We start from the raw sequence: 24,104 nt of genomic DNA, 5'->3' as shown, positions 1-24,104 counted from the left end.
GTTTATTTGTCAACAGATGCATTGCTTGTTGGTCTGTCTGTCCGTTTTGGAGTTGCTCAAAGTCATGATGTTCTCAGACTGTTTATGACATCTTTGCATTAATTCCAGTAAATGTGAACCAATTGATAAATTAGTCTGGAAAATATGATTTAATTACAATTGTTAATGGTTTTGAACTAGCTTTTAGTAACTGTGAGTACTCTTAGATTGGTATTTTTTGTCTTTAGTCTGTATGTTAGCTGTTTTTTGTGCTTTATGTCGATCTCATCAAGCCCTTTTCAGCTGATAATTACTGTTTGTTCTTATCTGGTGCTCTAACACCACTGTCCCAAGTAAGGGGCATGTTAAGTGCTTGAAATATGCTTTACCTGACCACATTCTGTATTTTCCTGTCCCAATTAAACAGGAGTTATTAAAAATGTCCTTGGTTGATGTCTATCATGTTTGTATTTTGTTTATAATATTTTACATGAATTAGGCCTTTGGTTTTCTCCTTTTAATTGTTTTACATTCTTTCATATTCACTTACTGGTAAGAGTAATTATTTCATTTTGTTTTTTTAATCATTTAGAAATAGTCTTCTTGGGCTGTTTTCTTATCTTTGGTGGGGTTGTTGTCTCTTTGACACGTTCCCGTTTCCATTCTTAATTTTATTTATTTGAAAAATATTCTTTATTTAAAAGTGTCAAACATGACAAAGAACTTTTTATTCATGATGTATCAAAAAACTAATTAAAACCTCGTCATGTATTATGACAATTTCAAATTTATCGTCAAGAAGTTTCAAAGTTTATATTGTTGAGTTTTCAAACAGTTAAGGGTTTCTATTAAGATATTTATAATTAAGAGTTGTTCCCCTTATTGTTTTCAGGTATAAATATATAAATCAGATAGTTTAAGAGGTCCACGACAGTTTAATTCATACAGGACCTGAGAGGTGTAAACTAAGGAGATTATATTCTTATAACTAGATAGACTATTTTCACCTCATTCCAAAGTGTTCCTAATACAGAGCAATATACAGTAGAACATGAAGAAATGCTTTATGTTTCGCACATGGATTAAGGATGTTTGCTCCTCTTGTTTATGATTTTTTGTCAGATATTTTAAATCCTCTGGTTTTTTCTATGTAGTGCCAATAAATATTTTGCCCGCTAACCCCTACTTTTCTTTTTGTAATTTTATTACATATATTTAAAAAGCTCTCTTTGAAAATCTTATAAAATTGTTGTTATTTTTTCACAGCTTTTGAAAGAAAAAAGGTGCCAATGTTTATTGTATGTAAAATCTAGAGCGAATCATTTCCTGCCAATTTATCAATGGCTTATATCTCGAAAACATTAGGTCATGGACCCCTATTTTGTTTCTGCTATTTTAGTTCCATTATTTATATACTATCAATTTATTACAGTCTTTTAAAAAGCTTGTTATTTTAAGACAGAGTAGCGAACATCCTTAAGGGGGATTTAGGCACATTTTTACTATTTAAAGACATTTAGAATATAGCAAAGTGTTCTCCACCAATGGAATTGTAGGATTTGATGTTCATTACTTGTGAAAAATAAATGTAAATCATGTTCTTAAAGTAAGGGATTATCCAGTTATTTAGGCCACCTTACAGTTCAACCAAGAATTACTATAAATGAGTAATAAAACTGCCCCAAAGCACTTTATTAGCTTTAAAGGATTCTTGATTGAAACGGCATGACTAAAAGTTGATTTTTTAGACAAAAAAATCAAAATCAGAGTTTGAAATTAGCTGTTAAAGTAATATTGGGACTGTTAATGTTATTATGTAAATATAATTATAATGAATTCAAAGTTACAATCGAAAAATTAACACTATCAAAACAATGCAAGAAAAAAAGAAAAAAAAGTATTAAATTGAATATATTACCTAAATATTTAGCTTATAGGCTTTCCAAAATTCACATTACTGGATCCACGGTTAGTAAGAATTCCGATATATCAAAATCAGTAAGATAAATTGCCCTTTGCATTTTGTATAAAAAAAAACATTCTATTTGAACAGTTGAAGTTGATTACATCACATAATGAAATAGTATTTGATGTGAAGAGCTAGGACAAAATATTGGCTGTCTAATGAAACTTGGTTGTAACTCAAATTTGGAATTTATTGATTCTAACTGTAAAAAAGCAAACAGAAAATACCCCAGTAAATGATTACGTGATTTACATCCATACTCACTATTATGAAAGGAAACGTATACAGTTCCTACCATTTCATTGTACTGTTATGTCATCTAATGTCTTAGACACAATTTATTAAAATTTTGGAAATTATAGAAGGAGTCCTTACATCACCAAGACAAATTCATCAATGAAATGCCTAAAAAGGAAGTACCACTAATGCATTAATTATCAAAATTGCATGCTCACACATGTACCTAATCATGAAGAAATGCATTATCATTCTCTAAAATATACAAAAAGAGTTAAATATAAATTAGGCCGTCAGTTTTTCTATTACCGGGTAATTGAATTGTTTCATATATTTCTTGCCAGAGCCTTTTATAGCTACCTATACTCAGGAATATATATATTGATATACTGTTCCCAGCTATACTGTATGGGTTTTTCTCATTGTTGAAGTCCATATAGTTGCCTGTCTCATACTGACTTTGATACCACATCTCCTTATTTTTATATTATTAAATGGATTAATGCAGGTTTGGGATTTCAATGACCATTATTTAGGTGGCACTGTAATATATACTTTCTGGGAACTAGGTTTCTCTTTTGTGCACTCTACTTAGGTCAATCGTATCTGAACACTGTGATTGGACAAAAAGTACAATGACATTGTGATTTGAAAAAAATACAGCATCTACTGAAGATATTTTCCTTAGCTGAGGTATGAATCAGGTGTAGAAAAATATTAAAAAATTTTACATTCAGGTAAAAATGAATTTTGAGAATTTTTTTTAATTTTGTATTCACTGCATGATAAAAGACCTAAAAGCACTATTGGTCTTAGGTTTATAAAGATAGAAAAAGAAAACGGTCATCAAACATATTCAAATTTATTTCTGAATATTATTATGAAGAAATTCAGTAAATTGTGAATCATAATGTCAATAATATACCTGAAGTGCGATAATATGCAGTATTTTTTTCGTCGTCTTTTAGAGTGGTCCGAGATGTCTGTAACATGTCATCAAAAAATGGTCAGAGTTGTCTTTAAAACTGGTCTGAATTGTCTTTCAAACTGGTCCAAGTTGTCTTTAAAAGTGGTCCGAGTTGTCTTTAAATTGGTCCTAGTTGTCTTGGTCCAGTTGTCCTGATTCCACTTTTATGACTCAACTATTTCCTTTGAAGTCTGACATCTCTATATGTTATAATTTACAAGATAATTAGAAGATTAGTGACTTTTACATCAATAGAGTGACAAACTATTATTATAACAATATAAAACAGTATATAATGTTCAAATTGAATGTCAAATTTAAAGTACTTCAGAGGGAAATTTTGCTATTTGGACCTGAATAGTCTCATCGAACAAGAATACGGGTGAAAACAGGTCAGATACTGAAATCCGGGGTTATTTGATGACTTGGGCCGGTCATCACAAATCTTGGGTGAGATGGTAAATTTCAGGGTCACACCCGCTAAATATAGGTCATTTGACAGGTATGTTTAGAGCTTACTATACAGTATGGGTTTTGCTCATTGTTGAAGGCTGTACAATGTCCTATAATTGCTTAAATCCACTCGTTTGGTCTCTGGTGGATAGTTGTCACAGTGGCATTCATACCACAACTTCATTTTTTTATTCAGGAATATACACATGTAGCAGGCAGTAAAACTATTCTAAGAAATAAGAGATAGAAACATATACTTTGTACCTATCTAAATAATACATGTAATCTGCCAATAGTTAGAGAAGTATATACAAATAATTAAACAGCAAAGTATTATTTGTTTCAGTGTTTGGACATCTATTGACCTTTGGTTCTAATAAACATGGACAACTTGGTGTGGGAGATTATAGGAAAAGATTACATTTGGTGAAAATTGGTGGTGAATTGACCGGAAAACAAGTATTAAATGTGGCATGTGGTGATGGCTTTACTGTTGCAGCTACTAGTGGTAAGTTATATGTAGAATTGGCAGGGAAAACAAGGATGAGGTATTTTCAAAGGAGGGGGTATACTGTTTTACCCTTGTCTGTATTCTAACACATTATTGCCATGTATGAAATTTTATATACATAGCATTTATTAACAAGTTATAAGTTCATATTGGAGAAAAGTACACAAGTGCCATAGGAATATACATTACAATATAGGTTTAAGAAATAATTCTTTCATGACATGCTCTATGCTCATTTTAACATGGGTAGGCATTATATTTGTCAATATCTTTTTACCGAGCGTTAGCTATGTTCTATAGCAATTAGAACATGGCTTTGTTTCCAAAGTGAAAGAAGAACGTCATATTAGAATAAGCTATTATTAAAACATAGAAATGAAAATGTTACATCAGAGTTATCTTTCTTCTCCCAAAAAATAGAATTCTGAGAAGGCTTATTTACCCTTCATTTAAGAAATATGATCAAGTCTACAACTTACACCACATTCTTTAATATGCAATGATAACTGCTGCACATGTCTGTATTCTTTAATTTACAGATATGTTTTATTTTCTTGCAGACAATGAAGTTTATTCCTGGGGTAACGGTGAAAATGGAAGACTAGGTGCTAAATATGATGGGAAAGGTCCCAACAGTATGTGTACAGCATTCCCCAGACCTGTGTTTGGATCTCTGCATGATGTACCTAATCTGGCAGCCAGACACTGGCATACTATCATTATAGCAGGTAAGTTTAGATATTATATAGTGAAGGACTTTTAGGACTGAATCTTAATATGTAGCAAATAACAAAAAGGATCAGCAAGACAAGATCTACTTATAAGTTAACATGGCCGAAATCATCAGTCGACTTCGTATTGGAGCTTTTTTTAGTCTGATATTGATTGACAACACTAAGAGAAACCACCATTGTTTCAGATGATGGCATGTAAACTCTTTGTGGAACTGCCAACATGAGACAGAGTTATCTCCCCAAGAATAAACTGCAGTGTTGTTCTGCTTGATATTCCAGGCTTAGGTATAGATATTTCTGTTGATTTCTCAATTCTGATGACATTATTTTGGAAAAATTTAGAAATGTCAGTGGTATTAATGAAATTCTGAACATCACTATACTTTTCATTTATTTGTCTTTCACTTTTAGAAATGGCATTTATACTTTCTCCATTTGCTTTGGAAGATGCTTGATGGTTCTGGTCTAATTCATTTCTTATTTTGCAATATATTTTTCAACTGCTTGTTTTAAAACTTTCTCATGGTTAGGAATATCTGTGCTTACTTTGGCATAATTTTAATTCTCAGCATTTTGAAACTGTTCTTAGATTTATACACAATGCTTATTACCACCAAACACAGATCAAGTTCGAATTTGGGTGGTGTTTATTTCAATATTCTTGAGTTATGTACCTTTGTAAATGGAAAAATTTGAATTACCCAATTACTGATTGTTATTGAACAAATGAGAGCACTCAATCCCCAAGCAATCTCTACTGACAACATTCAGAAACAAATGTCATTTAGGTTCAAAGAGAACAAAATGTCAAAAGGTATGAATTAGTACATTGACTCTTGCATATTAACAAGTGGGGCATCTGTGTCCCATGGACGCATTCTTCTTTCATTTGTTTGAAATATTGCGATAGTGGTTGTGAGTTACTATTGTATGCTTTAAAAAATATCCCAGTGAACTTCACTGGGATATTTTTTAAAGCATACAATAGTAACTAACAACCACTATTGCAATATTTCAAACAAATGAAAGAAGAATGCGTTCATGGGAAATATTACTTTTTTAAGGATGTATGTATATATATATATTTTGTTACATCTGGTGATCTGTTTATTTGGCAATCCCCATGGCAGTCAGCAGGATTTAAGAACATCCGTTGTTCGACCTGCTAGTCAAATACGTTTTGTTAAAATATACTTTTTCACTTTTTTGGTCTTTTGGAAAATGTTGTTTGTGCTGTATTTAGACCCCACTACCAAGAAATTTGTTTTCCAGCACACGTATAAAAATTGCAGTTTTTATCCAAGTCAATCATAGGTTTGAACGTTGTTTTCAATTTAGACTTGTTTATATTTTTTCGTTTGGGCCTGTATTATATTTGCCTTCGGGATTATATAATCCATTCATCCTATTTCGACTGTTCAGAATTCAAGAATCTATACTAAATTGAGGTAAATTATATGGCCTTCCAAATACCATTTCGATTCCTAGCATCACTGAAGAGACATTAATTGTCGAAATCTGGATATGGTGTACAAATTTTTGCACCTCATGTTTGCGGTATACCATCTTTTCCGGTTACAGATCAAGTTCGAAGTTTGTTCCAGTCTGATGATTTTGTGCAGAGTTATGGTACTTGTTGTTTTCTGTTTGGTATTAAATTAATAATTAAGATCCATTTTGTTACATCTTGTGATACGTTTATTTGGCAATCGCCATGGCAGTCAGCAGGGTTTAAGAACATCAGTTGTTAGTCAAATGTGTTTTGTTAAAATATACTTTTTCACGTTTTGGTCTTTTGGAAAATGTTGTTTGTGCTGTTTAGACCCCTATACCAAGAAATTTGTTTTGCATACACAAGTATAAAAATTGCGGTTTTTATCCAACGTAATCATACGTTTGAATGTTGTTTTCAATTTAGAGTTGTTTATATATATATATAAACATACATCCTTAAAAAAGTGAAATATTTTCTTTACTTGCAGAAAAAGTATTAAACCAGAAAACTATAAGAAGTAGAATATCCTCTCCAAGTTGTAAGTAGATATATATATTGATTTAGATTTATTAGCATGCTGAGTGTGGGATTTTTTATCGCCTTTTTAGCAGCAGTGTTCTCCCAGCTATTATTCAAATAGCGCCATGGGATTTGGTAAAACACTGTTTCCCTAAAATTTATAGGACCACATTTACAATGCATTCAATTATCAAATATGTTCCAATAGCACCATTGTAAAAAAAATGTAAGGCCTTGTGGAGAACACTGCATCAGTATTCCATCTTTGTCTTATATTATATGTCTTTTTATATCAGCTTGACATTTTTAATTTAACCATTTTTGTATGATTCTTGATTTTAAAGAGACATAGTTTCCAATACTTTTGTCATAAAAGCATCCTTTCTTTCCTAAGTAATAACTTATCTCTGAATTTTAGCTAGTTATACTAATAAGACGATGGCTGCAACTGTTAAAGCAGGATCTTCTTAACTCCACCTATGCACTAGAGTTTATTCAATCTTTAGTTTTTTTTTTCTTTTTTCTTTTTGAATAAGGTATCATACATCTATCTGTTTATACGACCGCAAAAAAAATTTTGTGGTCGTATATTGGTATGACGTTGGCGTCGTCGTCGTCCGGCGTCGTCCGAAGACACATTGGTTTTCGCACTCTAACTTTAGTTTAAGTGAATGGATCTTTATGAAATTTTACCACAAGGTTCAATACCACAAAAGGAAGGTTGGGATTGATTTTGGGGGTTATGGTACCAATAGTTAAGGAATTAGGGGCCAAAAGGGGCCAAAAATAAGCATTTTTGTAACTTCCAGACATAACTTGTGTGTTAGTGTATGGATCTCTCTGACATTGTACCACAAGGTTCCATATCACTAAAGGAATGCTGGGATTGATTTTGGGGGTAATTGCCTCAAAATTAAGGGGCAAAAAACAAGCATTTTTCTAGTTTCATGACAATAACTTGTGTGTAAGTGTATGGATCTTTCTGAAATTGTACTACAAGGTTCCATATCACAAAGGGAAAGCTGGAATTGAGTTTGGGGGTAATTGCCGAAACGTTTAGGAATTGGGGGCCAAAAAGGGACCAAAAAACACATTTTTCTAGTTTCCAGACAATAACTTGTGTTCAAGTGTATGGATCTCTCTGAAATTGTACTGCAAGGTACCATACCACAAAGGAAAGGCTGGGATTGATGATGGGGGTAATTGCCTCAATATTTTAGGAATTAGGGGCCAAAAACAAGCATTTTTCTAGTTTCAGGACAATAACTTGTGTGTAAGTGTATGGATCTTTCTGAAATTGTACTACAAGGTTCCATATCACAAAGGGAAAGCTGGGTTTGAGTTTGGGGGTAATTGCCCTAAACGTTTAGGAATTTGGGGCCAAAAAGAGGCCAAAAAACACATTTTTCTAGTTTCCAGACAATAACTTGTGTTCAAGTGTATGGATCTCTCTGAAATTGTACTGCAAGGTATCATACCACAAAGGGAAGGCTGGGATTGAGTTTGGGGGTGATGAATCATAAGGGGGTTCAAAAAATTTGGGGGGGGGGGGGTTATTTTTTTTTCCTTTTTTTTCTTTTTTTCCTTTTTTGTTTCTTTTAAAAATTTTCCATTTTAAGTTGGTTATTTCTGATTTATATTTAAAATCAAATAATAATGATATGGTAGGAGATACACACCAAACAGGATGTGTAAATTATTATATAATAAGTATTGTGCAATAGCAAGAAATTTTCAATTGCACAGTATTGCACAATAGCAAGAAATCTTCAATTGCACAGTATTGCGCAATAGCAAGAAATCTTCAATTGCACAGTATTGCGCAATAGCAAGAAATATCCAATAGCACAATATTGCGCAATAGCAAGAAATTGTCAATTGTACAGTATTGCGCAATAGCAAGAAATATTTAATAGCACAGGATTGTGCAAAAGAAGATACTTCCTATAAATTGCTTATTTCTTGACCAATTTCAATGGGGTTTTATTCTTGATTTCATGGGGTTCTTTAATATGCTGAATCTAACCGTGTATTTAGTTTTTGGATTTTGGGCCCCGTTTTTAAATTGGTCCACATTGAGGTTCAAAGGGTCCAAAATTAAACTTTGTTTGATTTCATCAAAAATTGAATTCTTGGGGTTCTTTGATATGCCGAATCTAACCGTGTATTTAGATTCTTAAATTTTGGTTCCGTTTTCAAATTGGTCTACATTAAGGTCCAAAGGGTCCAAAATTAAACTTAGTTTGATTTTAACAAAAATTGAATTCTTAGGGTTCTTTGATATGCTGAATCTAAACATGTATTTAGATTTTTGATTATGGGCCCAGTTTTCAAGTTGGTCCAAATCGGGGTCCAAAATTAAACTTTGTTTGATTTCAACAAAATTGAATATATGGGGTTCTTTGATATGCTGAATCTAACCATGTATTTAGATTTTTGATTTTTGGGCCCCGTTATCAACTTTGTCCACATTGAGGTCAAAAGGGTCCAAAATTAAACTTTGTTTGATTTCATCAAAAATTGAATTATTGGGGTTCTTTGATATGCCGAATCTAACCGTGTATTTAGATTCTTAATTTTTGGTTCCGTTTTCAAATTGATCTACATTAAGGTCCAAAGGGTCCAAAATTAAACTAAGTTTGATTTTAACAAAAATTGAATTCTTAGGGTTCTTTGATATGCTGAATCTAAACATGTATTTAGATTTTTGATTATGGGCCCAGTTTTCAAGTTGGTCCAAATCGGGGTCCAAAATTAAACTTTGTTTGATTTCAACAAAAATTGAATATATGGGGTTCTTTGATATGCTGAATCTAACCATGTATTTAGATTTTTGATTTTTGGGCCCCGTTATCAACTTTGTCCACATTGAGGTCAAAAGGGTCCAAAATTAAACTTTGTTTGATTTCATCAAAAAATTGAATTCCTGTGGTTCTTTGATATGCTGAATCTAACCATGTATTTAGATTTTGGATATTGGACCATAATAGGTGAATGTCCAATTTAAAATTTTTACGTTCTTAGACCACATTCATTCTGTGTTAGAAACCTATGCTGTGTCAAATATTTAATCACAATCCAAATGCAAAGCTGTATCAAGCTTGAATGTTGTGTCCATACTTCCCCCAACTGTTCAGGGTTCGACCTCTGCGGTCGTATCAAGCTGCGCCCTGCGGAGCATTTTATTATAGGCTATTATCATATTACCAACTTTTGACTCCAGAGTTTATATTTTTTTTCGACAGGTTACCTTCTCTGTAGTAGAACATCCTGGTACTCGGTCAAGTAAGAGCAAGGTAAAGGAGTAAAATCAAGCTTTCAATCGGTACAATTTTGGGGAAAACTAACTGTTTTATGTTTTCTATATGTGACAAAATCATTGGCAGTAAACTTTCCCTTAAAATTGCACCGATTTTGTGTTTGATTTACCTTCTTTTGGTTGCACATACTTGACCTACTAGGATGTCCTACCATAGAGTAGGTACCCTGTCAAAAAATTAAATAATTCCGAGTCAAAAGTCATTAATATGAAACTAGTTTATAGTTTCTGATTGCTCTAATGATATGTTATTAAAAAATAATTACTACAAGAAATGAATCAATTAAATCTTGAGGTTCATGATGACCCTTTGTCTAAAATGGCTGCGTTTTCACCTCAAAATTTACTCTGAGTACAGACAAACCTGTGCATCTGAAAAAGTTTTAAAGCATAGCATGCCCTAGATAAATAAAATTCAAATGCATTGTATGTTTTAGAAAATTTAAAACTCTACTGGATTTTGCAGTGCTTTTTTTTACGTCCCTGCAGAAGGTGATAAAATTAACAAACAGTTGAGTTTCACTTGATATGGTCCACTCAGGTACAGGTTTAAATCACCAATTATTGTCAGGTATCTATTGTCCATCTATTGTCCATATCAATCAATATTGCACTTCAATTATCATCTGTGGGGAAATTCTCAAACCTCTTTCACAACTTAGTTTATTTTGGCATCTTCTGGAGAAATGAAAAAAATGTGCACTGCAAAATCCTGTTAAGTTTTTAATTTTCTAAAACATAAAATATATTTAAATTTTATTTATCTAGGGCATGCTTTGCCTTAAAACTTTTCCAGATACACAGGTTTGTCTGTACTCAGAGTAAATTTTGAGGTAAAAATGCAGTCATTTTAGTCAAAGGGTCCACATGAACCTTAAGGTAATAAAATAAGAACCAACTTCTCAATATGAAATAAGGAGATGTGGCATGATTGCCAATGAGACAACTATCCACCAAAGACTGAAAGAGGTAGCTATTAGGAACTATAGGTCACCATACGGTCAACAAGGTGCAAAATCCATACTGTATAGTAAGCTATTTAAGGCCCTGAAATGACAAAATGTAAAACAATGACAATGTAAATTGATAAAACCAACAGCCTGATCTACCAACAATAAACAAATAACTAATATGATAGACAGTTACCAATGGCAACCATGGAATTTGTCTATTGCTATCTTACATAACTTTTTGTTTTATTTTAATTTTTGTTGTCTATTATACTTAAAAGAAAAACAAGAACCATACATATATTTATAAGCAAATCTAGTGTTTTTTAATCTTTTCAATAACATAGAATAAAATAATTTCAGGATGATTCGCCCTGCCCCATGTCCAAAACATGAAAATTGTCCAAAAGAAACCACTATACTTGTTTACAGTTACATAAAATATTTTATTGATTACATTTTTATCAATTTAAATGAAGTTTATAGATATACACACTCTATCTTTCATTTCTTACTAACAGCCCCAAAAGATAAATGTAAGTACTTTTGTTTGATTTAACACCACTTAATAAAAATTGATATATCATGTGTTGTTTAGCATGCAAATTGTTTTTATCAAAGTTATTTGTGGAATATAGATAAAAAAAATTAAAATAAGGTGATTCAGCATAAAATCACCCTTGCTGGTGAATTTTCCGAGTGAATGATGGTGATTGTTAGTGATTCACTTTGATATCTCTATGAATTTATGTAATTAAATTAAACCTGAAGTTGATTCACTCAACTCCAGCAAGAGCATTTTTTATTGAATTAACCTTGTGTAACCTGTATATGGAGGGAATAGGTATTTTTCAATATGACATAATTTGAATTTGAGTTATTTCCCTTGCTCTTGACTAACCAAATTAAAACATTTGTTACTAGCAAGTCTCCTTTGTAGATCCTAGTGGTGAAATATACAAGGAATAAACAAATTCTAATGCAATTATTTTGTATCAATGGTTCTGATTGGATGACAATCAGTGTACAATTCTCTATCTCCCTGTCAAGTAACTAAGGGGAGCCACCATTTTGAATTCCCGAATGTATTGACATGTAATTTCTCCAATAATTAGCAAAAATCTCACATTTTGCACCTATAAATCTTCTGTTTATCAAATTTTATTACATTCTGAGGAGGAAAAGAAGCCAGAAATCGCCCAGTGTTTACGTTTGATACCGGAAACATACCTATAACGTCACCTTATTTAGGTGCAAAAGAAGTAACATCATTTCACAGAATTTTCATTTAATGAAAATTTAACACTGAAATAAGGACTGAAATTGAGTGATTTGATTATTTTGCATTTGAATAGAGATAACTGTATTGTATTTGAAGCTTTGCTGATGTCTATTGGTAGTTTTACTGTCTCAGCTATACGTCACCAGGTAAACACAATTTGCGACAGTAAAACTACCGCTAGACGTCCACAAAGCTTAAAATACAATACAGTTATCTATTAATTAACATTCTTAAGAAAGCAACTTTTTTTTAATGTTTAGTGGTCAGTATAACAAGGAATTTATGTGTGTTGACCTCACAGCAAAGGGCAACAACTCTAACCCAAATTATGTCAATGGAAAACTATTTATACTGGTACCACTACTTGGTGTGTAAAGATAAGAAGTTAAGGTGCTCGGCATCCATTATCCATTTTATATTTTTCCATCTCAGTAGCTTCTCAAGGATTAAAGATTTTCAAGAATATGCATTTTATAGCTGAGAAGAATTTTAGATGAGTGTTATTATATGTTGCCTATTGCTTGTGTGTCTATGAAATATGTATATTGATCATACTTTATGATTTTATAATTTATTTTTCATGTTGTAGAACAGGCTTAATGAAATATTTATGAGTTAGGAATTTTTAAATTAAAACATTTTGCATTTGAAATTCAATAGTTGTTACTTTTAACTCCCACACTAAAAATTTAACAAATATGTATTTAAAAATACTGTATGATAATATTTTAAACATGATATGCATGGATCAGTTTTACAGCAGATACCATTTATCTGTTAACAGGATTTTATTGATAATGATCTACTGTTTTGAGATTGATACAAGATACTTTTAAAAGCCTGGTAACTGCAAAGGCAGATTTTAAGTATTACATGGTTGATTTTACATAAACATAATGGCATGAATTGCTAGGTGTTTTAGAAAAGTTAACTGATATATTGGATAGTTGTCTCATTGGCAATCATACCACATCTCTTTATTTTATATTTTGAGGCTTTTTACAGCAACTACACATCAGTTTAACTTGATATTTGGTACTAAGCTTCATCTTTTTCATATAAGTATCTTATCTACTTTCAATTAACCCTATACATGTAGGTTCTTCACCTGGTGCAAATTTAAGAATTTTTTGTTGCATTTTTCTCAGCATCTGCTATACAAATGATTGATTGATTGTTGGTGCTAAACAAAAATTTCAGCATTCTTTGCAATATCGTGCAGGCCAGTTTTTATTGTTTGGGGTGGATGAGTACCTGGAGAGAACCACACCCTTGTCAATAAAGATTGGAGTCGAATGCACCTGCCATGAGCAGGGTTTGAACACACAACCTAGGTGTTGACAGGCTAGTTTCATGTTGAAGACCGTAGGTGACTTACAGCTGTTAACTTCGATGTCATTTGGTCTGGTGGAGAGTTGTCTCATTGGCAATTATACCACATCTTCTTATTTTTGTAATGATTACTGTAGAAAGACTACTTTGACCACTCAGCCACTGAGGCTCACCATACAAATGAGAGCTTATCAAAATTTGTTACAAAGCTTTACATTAGTAAGCATAAGTTTGTTTTTATGGTGTCCTGTTACACAACTGTCTCAGGTGAGGGGAGGGTTGAGCCACAAAACATGTTTAACCCTGCCACATCTTTTTTGTGCTTGTTCTTAGTCAGGAGTGTGTAATTCAGTGGTTGACATTGGTCTGTCATTTTTGTTTTGCTCATTACTCCTTTGCTTATTGAACAAAACACTTCACAAGATAATGCAGATCTTTTATACAATGATCTGTACTTTTGTTTCTTTTCATACTAATTATCGATAATTTAATTAAATGGTGAAGGTGCAGTAAGAGGCTTTATTTGGCCCAACATATCAAGTCCATTATTTCATGACGAAAAGTGTTTCAATTTGTTGAATAAACTTGTGTAAAAGTGTAACAGAACAATATTGTAGAACTTCTCTAGTGAAATGTGAACATTTACAGCCAAAGCTGGCCTTTTGGGAACATTTCAAATCTACTCCTCTGCTGTTATAAGACTTTGAAATCATTTCTAGTTAAGGAATGGATCTCCTTCATTCATACCTCAGGTTCCTTGTCCCGAATTTACTATACATTTGATCCTCTTTGGTTTTATCAGCACTTCAATGTTTATATTAGATTTTGGGTATATAGAATAAGCCTCGCTTTCTACCAGTTTCTAAGCCTTGTACAAATAAAATTTATATTTCGAGACAATGTATGGTTATTCTTTATATACTGCAACTCCTACAACTGTTCCAAATGAAATATTTAGGGTAAAAACCATCATTTTTTAATTTGGAGCAAACCACGTAAAAATTCCATGAACCTGTACTTTTAATGACGTAATAAATAAAACTCTACAAAAACGCATTGTCAACGTCATAAACAAGGCGATATAGGGTAAGTGACTGTATATCACAAATGATTATAGGGTCATTGCAATTTGACTGCGCAAATAGCACAACTGCAGTATATTTTTAATTATTATGGCCTTGATCATCTCTAAAGAGACATTTATTGCTTAAATGTGCACCTGGTGCAGTTAAACTTAGTCAATCTTTTTCCAGAGAAATTAAAAATTGTAATTCTCATTTGCCATGAACATTTTTTTTTTTTTTAAGATATAACCGAGATATAACTAACAAGTGTTTACCTATTAAGTATCAAGATTTAATAACATGGGTTATTGATCTATTTATTTGATAAAAGATTTTCTGTTTCTTTCAATGTCTTTCATGCATTATATAAGATTATACATATTTAATGTTTCTTTACAGAAATATAGAATTGTCATTCAAATTTAAAATTGGATCTGTCCTATTAACAACTCATCCAACTGTTGCAAGATGCAAAAAGTTTCAAACTGAAAAAAAAAAAATAAATTGATTTTTAAGACGTGTAATATTTACATTAGAAACCAAGCGTAAATATTATATGCTTATAATATTTGATAGATGTGTTATCTGTTATGTAGCTTAATGTCATTTGAACAGTAACCTAAGGTAAGGATTAGAAGGGGAAAGGGTTCAGGAATTGGTCCTAACTTGAATTTTGAGGTCAGACCAAATTGATTTGTTATTTTGTTTTTCACTGATTTTTGTTTAGTCTGTGACTCTGGAAGCAATGCTTAAAAACTCTGTTTCCATTGTCAGCGGCATCACAATTGTTAAAGTTTAAAGTGATAAGGTTAAACGGGCATGATTATTTCTCTGTTTTAACAGTTTTAAATACTGTAAATTCGGAAATTATTACGATGTTTTTATTATTGCGAAAAATGCAACAGAGTTGTAATTGCAATAATTTAAACTGGCATTTTGGATTTTTTTATATGAAAAAAGCAGAATTTTTCCCAGTACACATGTATTGCAAAAATAATAATCACATTTTAGTCTAAAATGACAAAATCACAATAGTAATTGCACGCATTAATTTCTGAATATACAGAAGGTTGAATAAAAGAATTTCATTTTTTTTCTCGCAAGAAACTGTTTTATTTTGGATTTATTGTGATATGCATTTTTCTTCTAAAAATTGTTTTTTGATTCAGAAAAATTTTCTGAGAACTAATTAAGTCAGTTTAAATGATAGATGCAAGAATTTATTTATATGTTTTAGCCTAAAATAATATTTAGAAAATGCTAAACATCTAATACAAGGGAGTGAATGATATTGATCAAAATGTGATGATCACATATAGTAAGTAAATTTAATTCTGAGCATCACTCAGAACATGAGATATGATTTTTACACAGGAACTTTTTATCCGGCAGATACGATTGTAGATACTCTTGAAGTGTAAAATTTAGTTACTGTCGGAATGTGAACATCTTTTACAGCTATTTTCATAGTATCTATATAAGTGTAAAAATAGTACCTTTAAATAGAATCAATAAATTAATATTACAAAATATTATGAAAATCAAAACCAGGAAATTGGAAGCTGCTACAATTGATAAAGGTACAGTATAGGCTGAATATTTAATTAATTTAAGTGCTTTGTTGTCATTGATTGCACACTTTGGTCTATTTATTTTTATTTATGTTGTGTTTACAAAATATTTACTACAGTTTGTAATGTTAACATGGGAATGTTTTTGTTTGTATTGAATAACATTTGAGCAAAACAAACTTTAAAGATAATTAGCTCTTTTTTTTTTAAATAATTTTATTAAAGTTTGTTTTAATTGTAGCTCTCTTTTTCCTATAGGTTTAAAAAATAAAAAAGGTAAGAAAAATGGGATGGACAGGATTTAAAAAAATGCATGTTTCGTTGACAGTCAGTTATGCATCTTGAGGGGAACTTTTAAGAATGACTGATTTAAAAGGTATTCAGGGAAGGGTAGTCCTGTACTGAACAAAAGTTAAAGGGGTATATAATTAAAACAGCAGAGTTGTGTTTTTGTCTGTTTAACTTTTATATATATATTATTATTCTATTTTAAATTTTAAAACAAATATCTCAACAATAGGGTATTCAAATCATTTTTTTTATGATAATTAATGTATTTATGTTTGACATCTTAGCCATTTCACCATTTATAAAAAAAACTCATTAAAACACTGAAAAGTGTGGAGGACATCTTTAATTGATTATCTGGTCTCAAAAAATAATGAAAACTAAAAACGAAGAGAAACATTATGTTTTTAAAGGTTTGAAATACTGTAAACATTTAGAAATGGAAGATTTGAAATAGAAATTTTACGAATTTTGTTTTAAAGTCTGTTGCTTGTTGTATACAGGTTTTGTCAAGTGAAGGTGAAATTAAATGTAGATTTAATTTTTAATGGCCTGCATAATGAGTTGCTCCTATGACTATTATATATATCTGTATCTGTATGAATATGTAGTTTTCCCTTGACCTAATTTCAGTTGGAGTTATTCCCTGTGGTAGCATGTTAGAAAGCAAACTGGTTGATTTTATTATTTGATTTACTAAATTTTGTTTTCTATGATAAGTTTTGAGTAATGTTGTTTGTCTTTTGTTCCTTTTCCCTTTTTTTCGCCATGGCGTTATCAGTATTTTTCGACTTTTGAGTTTGAATGTCCCTTTGGTATCTTTCACCTCTCTTTTAGACATGTTACATGTGGTATGAGCAAGTCTTCTAAAGACGCTTTCTATATCAAAGTGGTAACCTGGCAAGGCTTTAAAACAATCGAAAACAACTTCTTCTTAAGTCTAGCTGTCAGTAAAACAAGCTGAATTTAGTTGATTTTTGAAGAAATTTTTGCACATTGTGGCTTGCCTTCAAACATGGTGACAAAGGGTAATAACTCTATCTGGAATTAGGTCAACTGAAAATTATCTATTCTTCATAAAAACTGTACTAAGTAAAAATTAAAAGTTAATTATAACCCTGTCCACCCTCATTAATGCATGTTGCTGTCGCAGTTTGGAAGCATGTGGCTAGGTTGTGTTGAAAAAGTACAAATGAAAATGAACTCCCAGCATGCATTGCTTATATAATCCATAATTCATGGCATTCAGCATAAATTTTATTCAAGCTTAACTAGTAAAATTCAACAGCATTGCGACTCTCTGTGGTGCTTTATGGCATTCTAACTGTGTGTGCAATGCAAATTAGATTTGCTTAAACAGGTGAGAACAAATTTGTTAAAATGTCTATACTAGGGGAGATAACTCTAATTCAATTGATAGGAAATTGTATTTTTCACTTGTCAGTAACTGTCAGTTGTTTGTTGTATTTTTTTTAAACATCACAATTTTTATTGGTAAAGTGGACAGGATTATGAATAAATTACTATAGTTATCATGTAGAAATCATTATATTTAGAAATAACATAGACAAATAGGATGTTAAGAATTCACCAACAACAGATTCAAGCACAAAAAAAATATATATTTAAGGGGGGGATGGGGGGCTCTTATGGAGCTACATAAATGGTTAATTTTTTTACATGTTCCATTCAAATGTTGCCTAGTTTGGGGCCCACCCCCTTTTTCAAAATCCTGGATCCGCATCTGAGGTCAATACATTGCAAATGTCTATACCATATGCCAATCTCTATAGCCTAACTGTTCTCAATTAAGCCCAAAAACGTTGTGGATTAATTTAACAGGGACTTCCAAATTTCTAAAGTAATTTTCAACTGATTTTCAGGAGATTTTTCATTTATTGTCATATAGTTTAAACACAAAACTTAAGATTTATTTTTCGGTGTTCAAATTGTGCAAAAGTTATATTAGAGCTTATTGAACCTTTTAATTAATAACTAAGGTTAAAGGTGAAAATTTCATTCAGATTTATTTAGAGTTGACTGCAAAGCAATTTGTGGAAAAAATACTGTTTAATTGAAAAATACAGTAAAAAGTGAATAATAAATTTGCTCTTATCATTTGACAGCTTTGTTGAAACTTGTATTTTGTGTAGTAGATGTACATGTGTATTATTTTCCTTTCCGTACACAATTTATGTCATATAGTTTAATTTAAAAAACTGAAATCTATGGGAAAAAGAAATGGATTTGTTTACAGAAAAAGTCAAATTCAAAGATGAAGAAGCAAATTGCTGGTGTTTACACTGTGAAAAGTGTGAATCTAGATAAGAAATAAAAACATTTTGATGCAAGATATGGGGTTTACTTAAATCAGACTGCCACCAAGTAACACAATGAAAACAGCACTATTTTTTTTTTAATTTGATTCCGTCAATGTGAACAAATCTTGATGTGGGATATGCTTCAAAGAGACAGCATCCTAACAACAAAGATAACAGTAATCATAACTAAAAGACATTTAGGGATCAAAATACAGTATTCTACCTACAACTGTATTATGTGTTAAATATTGAGTTAGTTTCCTTGAATACTGCAATGTTGCATTTATATACGAAAGGGAATGTTTTTGGTTACTTGGAAATTAATCCATTGGACAAATTAAACTGTAACATTGTAGAATGGGACCTGGAAACTAAAATACTATTACTGATTAATGGATTCCAGCTGATATGGGTTTTATAATGCTGAATTTTAAATCTGTGGTTTCAAACTTTGTTCCTTTGATTGGATTTGGAAATTTTATATTTCATGTTTCATTGTGTATTGATTAATTATATTTTTCTCAAGCTATAACTGCAGGTACAAATATTTATTGAAACATTAATTTTATTTCAGTTTAACAAGTGGTGTCATACAGTCCTTGTTAAATACTTGGCCTTGCATGAGGGTCTAGATGGGGTTTAAAGAATACAGAATAATGGGTCAAATACAGAATAGAGAATAATGGGTCAAATACAGAATAGAGAATAATGGGTCAAATACAGAATAGAGAATAATGGGTCAAATACAGATAATGAGTCCAAAAAATAAAGAATAGAGAAAAATAGGCAGAAATTGTTTTTTTTTTTTTAAATATTGGGATGCTAAAATATAAAGAATAGAGAAAAATGGGCAAAAATATATAGAAAAGAGAAATATGACCTATGAAATTAACTAATACAGAAATATAGGATCCCCATGCAGACTCTTATGCATTAAATTGTAAACTGTATGTTAATATAACTTTATTTTCAGGGCTTACACTTTTTTTTTAAATATTCTCTCATCCAATGAAAACTGAGATTTTGATCATGTGCTATTTGAAATAGAATTGTATTGGTTCTTTTTTTCCTCAGTTGTGTTACATTCACCACCCATTATAACAGAAGAGGACAGTGCTTATTGTGATGGAGCCAGTGACATGTCTAGTGAGGGCACATTAGATTGTGATACTGCAAAGGATTCTGGGAAGCCTGGCAGCCCCGTTATGCCCAGTGAAGTATCCCAACTCCCTGTGGAAACAGCAGAAAGTGATCTTCCTGATTGGCTGAAAGCTGTAAATATTTTCTTTTCTGAAGATTTGCATTATTCCTCCTCTATAGGAACAAATCACCTTTTTTGTCTCAGTCTCACCCTAAACATGAAATATTATTCTTATTTGAAAAGCAATCAATATATCAATATTGAGGTCACCCTTTATTTTGAAGATCAATTCAAAGGTCACCTCTGTTATAAGGCTGTTTTCTGGTCCTAATGGTGACCTTCAAATAAAGGTTTGACTGTAATTAAACTTAAAATAAAATCAATTGATACAAGTGAAAGAAAGATACAAAGTTCTGTTTAAACTTTATTATACATTCATAATGGTTTATATTTTGTTGCAATAACATTTATGATACCCATTTTATTGCACCAGATGCACATTTTGACAAGTTATATCACTTTAATACTTGAGGCCGAAGTATTTGAAAATGAAAAAAAACATTTCACAAACGTTGAAGAGCTAATATAGCTGTTTTGCAATATGGCTGATTTGCCCAGACACACTGCGAACCAATGTTCAATCAATTATAGGTTAAAATATTCAGCTATTTCTCAGCTTATAAGTATTATAATTTCTCTAGTTCTGCATGAATTTAACAAGTCCTAACTAGTGAAATATTAAAAAAAACACTAATTGATTCAAATATTGTGTAAGAATTCTCAACAAAATTTATTGGTTTCTTTAAAACACTAGTGAAAAGATTTAACCACAGGTTATTTATACCATCTAGATAGTTCAGTTTTCAAATTTAAAAAGCTCTGCAAGCCTTTCACTGTAAATTTTGAAAATTTGAATATCATAATCAATGCTTTATTGTTGTAGACTTTATTTATATGTCTGTTCTGTGTTCAGCATAGGATGAACTGTTTTAACTTTTTATCTATGGAGTAACTATCCAATAAAATTTTTCTGTGTCATAGCTTTCAGCTGATATTTTCCAATATCTAACAAAAAACCGACCTAATAATCTGTACTTATCTGGTTTAACCCAATCTATTGAATATATATAATATTTAATGATTTGCCATGAAATTTAAAATGGAGGACTTCAAAGAAAAATTACTTGAAAAAAATTTGAAAGGAAAGAATACATAAATTTTACATTGGAAAACCCATACCGTCATTTATACTTTACACTTGGTAAGTAAATAAGGGTTGGTGTAGTCTAACTGGGCTATTCCGTAAATTCCGAGATATTCCATTACTTTCATTAATGCTATCTTTGAAAATAAACAAATATGTAAGCTTTTTACAGTTATATTGAACTGATATACCACTGTTATAGGTTAGGGGGTTGAGTAATTAATCACATCATTGCTCTTTGGTTCCTTATTGGCAATCACCCCACACCTCCAAATATTTACATAGCAAAATTTTACAATACACATTCTCATTTTTTTTATTCCATTCATTTTCAATAGACTGACAGATGGTTAAAGTAAACTTTTTTTTGTGGTTGTCTTTTCCAGATTTGATATTTATTCTATATTTATCCCGAAACATTTGAGGGTTTTTTATTTGCGTTTTAAAACAAAATTTGTGCATGGTTTTAACCCTATTTTCTGTCCATTTGTTTTTATGACAAGTATTACAAATTGAAATTGAGTTATTCCCCTTTCATTTAAAACAAGTTTAAATTATCCAAGGTTTTCATTTTCCAAATAAACAGTTTGGATTAAGGTTTTGATACTGATGTAATTACTATTTTTTTTTTATTTTTGAGAATTCTGTAGAAGAGTTATCAATTAAACTAAAGTGTTGTTTAAAGATACTGCTGTTATGTTTCCATTAAACAAGCTTAACATTCAAGGAAAACCTGTTTGTCGCAAATTAAAATGAAAATCAACCAAGGATTGAATAAGAAAATGCAAACCACGTTAATTGACAGAATTTTTTTTTTTTTCATTGAATGAGATTTTGAACATTTCTCCATTATATCAGATTTCAGTTTTGTGTAAATTCCTGGTGTCTAATTTTATTGGGTTTTTTTTTAATGCCTACACCATAAAGAGTCAGTTATATTTAGACCCTCTTACTGAAGGACGTTAAATGCTTTGTTTTAATATGCTGCATTTTTTGGGACTTAAACTCAAACTATTATAGAGTTATGGCTCTTATTTTTAATGTAAAAAGCTGAAAATAGAGATTTTCAAAAGATATCGAAATCCTAGTATATATAAAGTAAATGATAGAAGATTGTTATTAATTGTAAGGGGCCTTAAAATATTGCGGTGTTGACTTTTATTGTTGCAGAATTATGACCTTTCTATTGAAAGAAAAAATGAAACTGAGGGTTTGAATATTACAACAAAGTACATACTTTAACAAATGATATTTTAACATGATGCAAAGAGTTCATTTATTTCTGTGACTTTGACTAATAAGTTGTAGATTCATGACCCATGATTTTTAGAAAATGATGAAATTTGAGATTAAAGAATTATTCATAAATACCTCTAAAACAAGTAATTTTGAAATTTTAAAATTCCATTGACCATTATATAAAGGTCAAAGAAAATATGGTGATATTTACGGTAGGTGTGGTCAGATTACTAAAATTATTATGATTTATAACTTTTTCAGGAATTAGATGACGCTGAAGTAATACCCTATCCAGTAGGCAACCAACCCCCCATCCCACCACTCCCTATCAAAACTGCCAGTATTAAATCAAATCAACAAAAACCAGTAACAAGTAACCAGCAGACGTCTGTCACCATGCCAGCAGAGGTCTCCAAATCTAGTGAAAGTGTTCAACAAAATGAAATACCAGATCATAAAGAAAATTCTTCAGTTGTAAGTTTTTGTTTTATGATAATTGTTTTTGTTTTATAAAAGACTTTTTGTTGATGTTTTCTTTGGTTTTCAAAGGAGTTGGAATGTACTGTCACTATCATTGATGAGGTTAAGATGGACTATTCTGGTGTACATGAGCATACATACTGACTTACCCTTTGAATAAGGTTTGAAATAAAAAAAATGTATAAACTTCATAATTTTACATCTCAGTGCAAAATGTCCTCTTAACTGTGGAATTATTGAAAATACCTCAAATGTATGTACTGAAAAATAAATACATTAAAAAGGATTGATTGATTGTTGGTTGCTTAACGTCCAGTGGCAAATATTTCATGCATATTCAGGACGAATATTTAAAAGGAAGAACATCACCGAAACATTGGACAGCCCAACAGACCACACTGTCAAAATGTGGTGGAATTAAACAAGTTTTACATGTGCATGTGAACAATCCCCTCCTCCATATTGCCTAAAAAGTACACACTTATAGGTTGTATCTGTATATGAGCTCACTATGTCATGTTTTTACACTTTGTTATTGGAAACCCCTTTGATCTATCTGATCAAATGATTAATAAATAGATATGTATCTTAGCATGTTGTGAAATAATTCTGTCAAGTTTGGTACCATTCTTACATGTCTGTAAATTTTTGTATTGGCAAATTCCCTTGATGTCGATTGGTGAGGTCTAATCTCTTAACATTTGTAAGGGAGACAAAAACATAAATTTAAAATGTTTTGGTGCAGTAACTATCAAGCCTAATACAGCTAGAATTTTGTCCTTTTTTCGGCATGTTTGAACGCAAAGTTTTAACATTTTTTCTTTCAAAACTTAATAATAAAATAGAAGAAATCAGAAAATTACAAAATTGGAATAATTTCATTTTCAACTAATTCTAAACTGTCTAAAAGTATGTTTAAATACTAAAACACTTTACCTAAATAACAAAAAACTCCTAATTACTATAATGTCATCTAGTAATTTGTAACTTCAGAAATAAATAATATAACTATATATAACTATTATTTGTAAAATTATTTCGAATAATTACAG

The 24,104-nt window shown here is 31.0% G+C and overlaps 1 protein-coding gene across 1 annotated transcript in view; it reads left to right on the top strand.

Moving 5' to 3' along the window:
* The window catches only part of LOC127737176 (serine/threonine-protein kinase Nek9-like), a 168,030-nt gene that overhangs the window by 105,125 nt on the left and 38,801 nt on the right, over positions 1 to 24,104 (top strand). Inside the window, exons 17-21 of the mRNA XM_052247707.1 lie at positions 3,949 to 4,110; positions 4,674 to 4,841; positions 6,830 to 6,880; positions 20,063 to 20,262; positions 22,834 to 23,046. Coding sequence (XP_052103667.1) covers positions 3,949 to 4,110; positions 4,674 to 4,841; positions 6,830 to 6,880; positions 20,063 to 20,262; positions 22,834 to 23,046 — 794 coding nt within the window. The remainder of the gene's footprint in view (positions 1 to 3,948; positions 4,111 to 4,673; positions 4,842 to 6,829; positions 6,881 to 20,062; positions 20,263 to 22,833; positions 23,047 to 24,104) is intronic.

This window comes from Mytilus californianus, unplaced genomic scaffold, assembly GCF_021869535.1.
Source record: "Mytilus californianus isolate M0D057914Y unplaced genomic scaffold, xbMytCali1.0.p SCAF_4, whole genome shotgun sequence".
Taxonomy (NCBI): domain Eukaryota; kingdom Metazoa; phylum Mollusca; class Bivalvia; order Mytilida; family Mytilidae; genus Mytilus; species Mytilus californianus.
This window is presented reverse-complemented; position numbering and strand designations above follow the sequence as displayed.